We start from the raw sequence: 8653 nt of genomic DNA, 5'->3' as shown, positions 1-8653 counted from the left end.
CACAGACAACTCCCAATCACTCTCTCTCATATAATTACTCTGCAACTCAGCCAAGTCTCATCACTTATCAAAAACACCCACTCTATCTTATCTTCTCCACTCCCTGGGATTTAACGTCACAGATGCTCTCGATTCTCCCCAGACGTGGCAAAAACTGAAAGGCGACCCATATCCGGCCAGACAGCCGGACCCACCCCCGTCCACCGGACGGGTCCGACCGGCCTGTGCCGGTAACGTGCCTCGTCATCCAGCTTTTGGGATGTGGACACGGGGTGAGACCGGGCGGTGTTCTCGAGGTGTGATCGTCGAGGGTGGGGCCTGGTGTAGAGCCGGCGGTGGTGATTGGCGCCCCACATCCATTATTAGGGCTTCGTGAGGTGCTGACAGATGTTTAATTTGTACGAATTAATATTTTTCTGTGGTACGGCGTGTAAATTTGATTTGTTAACAGTGTGATTGCTTGATTACGGGAGGTGGGGGGCCCCCAGAACAGGCTCAATTGGAGGGGCGCTGGTGTGAGGTTGACTCACTGGTTTTTTTAAGTGTTTAGAAAAGTGATCAATTAGGGAAGAGTCATTATACGTATCCGATGTTGATATATGTATCCTTCTGATCTCCTGAATGGCACCATTCATGTAGGGTAGATGTCTCCCACCGTTTAAAGCTCGCCCATGATTAACCTGCGGATGTTCTTGCTTCTCTAGAACATCAAACTCGTGCGGGTAGCAGAGACATAGAAAGTCACAATATGGAATGAAAAATTAGTTTTTTTCATTTGAACTGACAGTAGGTGGAGTATGAGCAATGTTTCCACTCTCTAAAGTAAATTTATAGCTTTGGTGAAGTCACTTGGTTCTGGACAGCATAACCAGGGGCTCTCACTCATCTGGTTGACTATCTCGTCTTGCTGATGCCTCTCCACAACCTTTAGTACAAGTTCTCCATGTCTCCCTCTCCCTCAGTTTGATGTCTCTGCTCCAATAGTGGGAAAATTTTTGAGGCACCAGATTTGGTCTTGATCGGTTCCTCCCCTTCTACTTGTAACTAAAAAAGGGTTCTACTTTTTAATACAAGTTCAGAGTATTGATTGATTAATTTTTATGTTTCTGCTTGTAAGACTCAGATATGGAAAGGATTGAAACTCTCAAGTATATTACATTTCTTATGTATTGACTGAATCAAACTCTGAGCATGAGATTTCAATCTTTATAAGTCATTGTTAGAAAATTTTCTTTTTTATGAACAACTCAAGAAAAATCCAAATTGTTTTAATGTGATTTACCTTCTTAGATTCCTCAATGCTACATGAGGAATAGATTAAATGATAGTGTTCAGCAAGAAGCACTTGAGGAACAATTTCTTTCATTTCTTCTACACCAATTACCATTTCAAGAGATGAAAGAGTAAGAGAAGTAGACACTGCTGAAAAGGGGGCTATCCTGTGGAAAATGAAAGAGATCTTGTAGAGTGGAGGTTAAAATGGGTTTAAGTCTAACTCAGAATGACTAGATGGAGCTATAAGATCTCTTCTCAAGTAACACAAACAAGAGTTTTCTTATCCTAAAGTCATATAGGACTATTCTTAACAAGGATTGCTATCTACAATAAGATGTGCTTTATTTTGCATTAAAGGGAGGATTCCAGTGTGTGGGATGACCAAGAAGAATGAAACAGGGATATGCAAGTTGTACTGAAGAATTTGTTGACAGCAAGTAACTTCATTTTTGTATACAGAGCTGTATTGAGTTGTATTGCTAACAGTTTGAAGTGTTTGGAACATGATGTCAAAGTATCATTTATTCCCCTGTTTGGTTTCTCTCCAGTTGCCTCCCCCCAGTGAAAAGAAGTGACATTTTCTTAATTCTTACAGACTGTATATGCTGGAATTTCACTTTAAGTTCATTAAACATTTGGATTTTCTTTGCTGAAATGATTTCCTCTCTCTTTTTCTTGTTTCAGTTTGCCATTCTCTTCAATTGCAAATTCTCTTCTATTGCCTACTTTAGTTTTTCTTAAAAGTAGCTGTTAAGCATGTTTAAGTTTTGTTGTTCCCATTTTGTTTCTGGAAAAGACACAGTAAGTTGTGCTTGAGTTTCTTTGTTTACATTTTGTTTTCTCTTTTCCTTTCTCTGATGGATTATTACAGCAGTATATCTTTATCGATGCAAATAGTCTAGTTATCAGGGGTGACATAACCTCCTACCTTTGGCTATTCATTTTGAGATAAACCAGGATACAACTTTAACACGACCTTTCTCATGGTTATTAGTTGAGATATGATTTCCTAACTTCTGCTAATCATTTTCAGATAGACTTGAGCTGAACTGTAAAGATCTTAATTGTTTGATCTTTCTCATTCACAGTGGAACTGAGATTACTGGGTTGAAATGCAACAGTAATGTTTTTTGTAAAATAATCTGTATTTAAGCCTTAGTTGGTTGCACATGTTTTACTAGGAAACGTTTTCAAAGAAAAAATACTCTTCCCCAGACTGGTTTCTCTTTTCCATTGCTTATTTTCTTTGCTAGACATTGTTTTCCTTCAAGAACTGAAAAAATTATTAGAATCCTCCCAAGTCTTTGTACCTTTCTGAAATCTTATGGATTATACAGACGAGACCAACTTTAGCCCTTACTTATCTTTGTTCTGACAAGCTGATGTGCAATTAGACAACTTTCCGCTCAAAGCATGCGATAGCAAGTCCCAGAAAATTGTCTTCGCTCATTTCTGACATCAACCTAGTCCAGTTAGCAGAATTTCAAAAGAATCTATCAATCTGAGAATCTTTTTGCCATCAACTGATAGCAGAATTCCAAAAACCTTTTCTTGCTGTTCAACTGGAGCAGATATCACTTTGAGCAACTTAGCAATGACCAAGTGAGCCAAGAGTCCATATCAGAGACATCTCCATCTCTATTTTCTCACTCTGTTCATACATTGCTCGTAATTATGATTCTCTCTCCTTCTCCTCGATCTCCTCATACATTGTTTGCAACTGTTTCTTGTAAAATGGAATATATCTCTCAACAGAATTTTTAACTAAGTTCTCTATTGCTTCAGTACTGCTTAGAGCTTTTCGAAACTGCGCATCCCAATATTCCTTGCTTTCTTCTGCTCTGTACCTCTCTTCGTCCATGCCCAATACACCATCCTCACCATGTCCCATAGCCACCGCATCATTCTCATCCTCCTCACAGTAATCACCACTGAAATTTTATTCATCTTTAATTGAATTCACTACTTCAGTACGATGCCAGGCATCAATTTCATTCTCAGGCAAACTATCTCCATCACTCTCCTTTGCATTACCACCATCACAACTTCCATCCCATACCTTTTCATCATCATCATCAGGAGCTTCGCAACCCAATCTCTTCCAAGTTATTGGAATTTGTGTTTGTATCGACCGGGTCATCCTTGTATAAGATATGTGGGGTTGCTTTCCTAAAAGGTTCGAGCCTTTTAACCCAATGGTTTCAACACAAGTCGATCTTCCACTCCATCTTCCACTCCTAGGTATAATGATTCAGTAGCTCCACCAAATGATTCGATTACAAAAACTCCAAATACTTCGATTTTCACTCATCACTCAACTTCTCATAACCCTTCACGACGCCATCCACAAAAGCCTTTGGATTTACATCAACTATATCTCAACCCTCCCATCCTTTAATTCCTGCTCAAATTTGAACTCGCTTCAGTCGACTGATCGAGAAACGGTCCCAGCGGCTTGAAGAAATTATCTTGAGGCTCAAACCTGCACTGGAGAATTGTTCTCTTCACGTAGATGATGTCGAGTCTCATCCAGGCCGCTCATTGGGTAACCAAGGCTCGGGTTTTATGTCCTAGCCACCCCATTAAGCTCTGCTTATCCAATCTTGTTCACCGGGCTCGACGACCACCTCGCAACCAGTTCACTCCATCATTTTCGACTTCGGGCGCCAACAAAAACCCAAATACTACGGATTTAACTCACGGAGAAAAACAAAAAGACCCAAAAACAAGAATGGAGAGGTTATAAGAAATATAAACTAATTATATTAGTATCACCCTAATTATATAATATATTCTAACACTTTCCACCAAGCTGTGAGGTAATGACAGTAATCCTCACTTGAACCAAATAATATATATTTAATAATAAATTTCTCCATCACGGTGTCCTAACCCAGGCACTGACTCTCAAAGGTAGAAATGGGTGATTAGTGAGTAATGTTTGTCATTCACAAAATTGCGATTATTCTGCATCAGTGTTTTTGGCCAAGAACAATAAGAGCGGAAGACGTAGTAAACATATTGACATAAAGTTTTTAGTTATTCAAGAACATGTTAAAGCAAACAAAGTGGGTCTAGCACCATTTTCTTATAAGGGACGTGTTGAACATATGAGACTCAGTTCTATTAAGTAATTTATGTAATTGCGATTCTCTTTATGTTTGTATCGCAATTTATCAATTAAAAAACTCCATTAAATTTTTTTTCTCTTATTTGGTTGTATACATAAAATTTAGAGAATGACAATGTAAGATAATCATGAATGAGCATTATGGAAGCTCATTCATAAAGAAATGTACTACATAAAGTTCTCATTCAAAGGAGACAATTGCATTGTAATATGTGGAAGATAATACTTGCTCTAAAGGATTTACCGCCACGATTCATGTAAATTAATCTTCTTTGTTTGAGTATAAAGATATTATATCCATAGGAAACATTCTTGAAGATGTATCAATATTCAATGATATATATTAATTATGTGAATGAGTCAAGTTGAAGAATGTAAGTCAATTTCCATAATTGATCCATTCATTGGGTGGTTTCCTGGGTGGATGGTGGTCGTCTCTCATCTCTTTGATGGAAAAGAGGAGTTTTAAATTTGGATATAGTCTAACATAAGGGTGCATGGATGTTGCCATAGACGAGCTCTGCAATAGATTGCCCTGACGGGATATGTGTTTTCCATTTAAGTTTTTATGAATTTCATTTATGTTTAGAAGTTCATGAGTTGAAATCTAACATTGCAAAGACATCGCGGCTTGTAATTCTGAAGTTTGAATAAATAAATGTAAGTTTTTTCTTCCGCTTCTTACTAAAGGTTGTGAAGAGAACGAAGGTAGGAGGAGATAGAAGATGGATGGAGGTCAGAGGACATGGTGCCCAACAGATATGAACTCCGACGGCCGGCGTTTTGCAGTCGAGAGGTTTATCAGGTGAAGAAATGCAATGGGAAAGTCTCGGGTTGGGTTGAACGCGATCTACACCCGATCCGACTCATCTTGACCAGGCTTGACCCGACTCGGTTTAGGCAGGAGATGGTCAATTTATCATGTGGTGGGAATGGACCAGATTGGATTTTTTCCATTATCCATGGGCTTTTGTCAAAAACCCACTTTCCTTTAACATCGGGCCTTTCGAATAAAGTAAACGATCGGGTACCCGGACACTGAAATCCGGTTACTCAAAATAAAACTGGATAGAAGTAATTCGAGCAGTGGCGGCGACACCTATCCGGCAGTTCTCATGGGCCCATCGAAACTGCAGAAGAAGCAGACGGCGGCCGGAGATGCGGCCGTGGCGGGCTGCGAGCGGCAGTACCGGGCACTATGCGAGTGTCATCGCCGTTTCGGAGATCTGTACCAGCGAGATTTTGGCTGTCGTCACCTCAACCATGCACTCGCCCTGTGCATCGTATCCACCTGCTGTCCCGCGGAGTCGGATGCTGTTCAGGCACTGTGTGCCAGTGGTGGCACCAAGCTGAAGCGGGAACAGTGCCAGAGGGCTCAAGTCGATCTCTCTGCCTGTCTTTCATTTCATCAAAATCAAACCTGAGAGCACCGGATCGCTTACCTTCTCACGGTATTCTCTTCTCAGGTTTTTAGAGTTGAATTTTATGTTCTTCTTTTTTTTTTTTTTTGTTAAAGTGTTCTTTGATATGGCTCAGCCACCTCTTAATTAGGCTATTTTCTGTATTATGAGGTGCTATATTTTTTGTTCTGTTTTCCTGACCCCAAAAATAGTTGCAATCAGGCTCAGCTGATGATGTCAACCAATATCTGTATAATTCATCAGCGCTTTCGAGATGATTGTTGTATTTGTTGGAAAAACAAGTTCCCTGGAGTTTGAGCTCCTGAATGTTTTTGCTTATCATTTAAATTGCGTAGAGGAATTGTTCATACGCTATTTTGAGAAATTTGTTGTCTGTTCTTTTGGTTATTACTGATGGAAATGTTTCTTGCTTCTGCTGCTGTTGTTGATCTCTTAAAACAAGAATTAAATTTAAAATGAACTTTTAGCGTGGAAATATCAAGAGGTAGAAACATTTATGACTTATATTTAGGTGTTTTAATCTGCAGCTACCAAGAAAAGAGGAAAAAATGATAATTCTGAAGGTTTGAGTAGGAACTAAATGCGTTACAATGGTGGATGGAATACACTGTAATCTCTCATTTTTCACACCTATATGGTGCCTATAATGAATTGATTGCAAAGATCATATGATTGTTAATCATCAACAAAAAAAAGAAAAGAAAAAAAAAAAGCAAGATTGTATGACTTCTTGTAGTTAGCTTGTAAGTAATAACTGCTCCACTCTGAAAATGCTCCACCGCATTGTTAAGGATCATGGTTTTCAAGTCTTCATAAATTGAACTCATCAGCCCTTGGCTTTTAGTTTTCATCTTAAATTCTGATGGTGACTCCCCTAAAATGAAGCAAACAAGAGCAAGCTACTTGTATCATACTGTTTGTAGCTTCTGTTGTTACCTGATGGGACGCCAGTTTGTTCAACTTGAATGCATGGATATATGTAACTATGGAACATTCACTATCATGCTTACAGACAAATTTCCAGTCCAAAATTTGTCAGTTCTTGGATTTGAAGGTGCCTAATTTGAGGCAAACCCAGTCAAATTTGTTGTCATCTTAGCATGGATCCATCATCTACTATTAAAAGGAGTTTCTCTTGTTTGCACCTATGACATATTAATCCATTATATATATCTTTTTTTCGGCCTTTTTATCTCCTTCTATTTGTCTTGTTTTCTTTGCTTGAGTTGCATTTATTTGTGTGAATCATGACCACCTTTCGTATCCTTTCTGCACAGAACCTTCAGTCATCAAATTAAAATGGTTCATTGTTAGTAGCTCAAAATTTGTATGAGGGTGAAACGAAAGTGAAGGACAGAAAGAAAGTTAGGCATTTGGCCAGGAGCAGAAGACATAAGTGCAGATATGCTTGTAGGACAACAGTTTAACAAGATTACCTTCTTCTTAGAAATGTGGAGGAGATCCAGGTGCAAATCCACGACTTACCAGTAAGATATTGATTTGATGGCAATTTGCCATTGGTCCTGAAGTAGAACCCTATCTAGCTAGTTCCATCATGAAGAACTAGAAAAGAAAGAGATGAGAAGAGCCCAAAACCCTGCTGCATTTTCTAGTCATAGCATATACATTCTCAACAATGAAGGATCCACTCAATCAGCCGGCTCACTGGCATCCTCCTTTGAATAATTCATGGGCTCTATTCTGAGACCAGAATCAGCACCATGAGTAAATTCTCTGGGGAGCTACAGCTGGTTTGAATACCGATGGGACTGATGAAATGGCAAGTGTGTTTGACCTCCCTGTTGCTCTCATTTGTTATGCTGCTTGCCTGACCAAAGGAGAGCAAAGGAACGAGATGTTGCTTATATGGACCCAAGAACTTGGGGAAGGACCTTTCTCATTGATTGAACTGCTTTTGGGTGTCTAATTCATATTATCCTGTAGGGTGGACCGCCATGAAATTGTTATAGTTGTTTTTTCCTAGTATTTTTAACAGGCAGCTATATGTACAACTGGCTACAAGAAGGCCCTCTTGGCCATTTTTAGATTGTTAAAATACCATTTCAAGAGTATTTTGGTGATTTCTCATATTCTGATTTATCTTGGCATATTTTTGTTAGTTAGATAATAATTTCATTAAAATCTTATGTTTCAAGTTTCATTCAAATCAGAGTTGTATTTTATGAGTTGTAGGAGTTATTGTAACTAAAGGCATTTTTATTCCTTCTTTGTAATTATCACTCAAGGGTTTAATAAAGAGAGGGAACTCGTTGTTTTTCTGGCATGAATTCCAATGCAGCCAAGGCTGCTTAACCCCCTTCTCCTCTCTCAATTTTCCTCTTTCTCCTTCTCTCTCAAATCTCTTTCTTTACATGGTATCACAACAATGCAGGCAATTTTGGGAAATCTTCTTCAGTTCTGTGACTATTTCCTCTCCATTCAGTAACCCTATTGAAAGTTCTTCCAAAAAATGTCTAGACTGGTAGGCTAAAAATTCAATTTTTTCATCTTGCCATAACCATTTAGTTGATGGCTTCTACTCTCAATTGAGTAATTACTATGTTTTGAAACCCTTTTAAGGAACCCTACTTGAAGCCCTAGCTTCATTATTTCCTACACACCCTACTCCTCCCCATGGTCTGTGTCATCCATCCTTCATGCAATTAAGCTATTCTTTTTTTCAATTTTCTATCTCAATTGCAAAGTGCGACTGTTGTACATTACTCGTTAGGTACTTGAGTGAAAATTGTGCCATTATCCCTTTAATTATGGGGCCCACTCACCTAACAAGGTGAATTGAAATGGGGAAAGTGATCCTTTGTATAGT

General features: G+C 38.9%; 1 protein-coding gene across 1 annotated transcript; it reads left to right on the top strand.

Moving 5' to 3' along the window:
• Window positions 1–5467: 5467 nt before the first annotated feature.
• On the top strand, window positions 5468–7907 carry LOC137951935 (uncharacterized). Its single transcript, XM_068798930.1, has 2 exons — window positions 5468–5856; window positions 7104–7907. The coding sequence occupies exon 1, from the start codon at window positions 5521–5523 to the stop codon at window positions 5827–5829; it is 309 nt and encodes a 102-aa protein (XP_068655031.1). The 5' UTR covers window positions 5468–5520; the 3' UTR covers window positions 5830–5856; window positions 7104–7907.
• Window positions 7908–8653: the final 746 nt, after the last annotated feature.

This window comes from Aristolochia californica, unplaced genomic scaffold (genome assembly GCF_029961685.1).
Source record: "Aristolochia californica isolate CCGP_79_NKW_82.1479 unplaced genomic scaffold, dmAriCali1.0.hap1 SCAF_15, whole genome shotgun sequence".
NCBI lineage: Eukaryota > Viridiplantae > Streptophyta > Magnoliopsida > Piperales > Aristolochiaceae > Aristolochia > Aristolochia californica.
This window is presented reverse-complemented; position numbering and strand designations above follow the sequence as displayed.

Bases quoted from the DNA above. Each gene is read 5' to 3' on its own strand.
- LOC137951935 (XM_068798930.1), top strand. From the start codon at position 5,521: ATGGGCCCATCGAAACTGCAGAAGAAGCAGACGGCGGCCGGAGATGCG.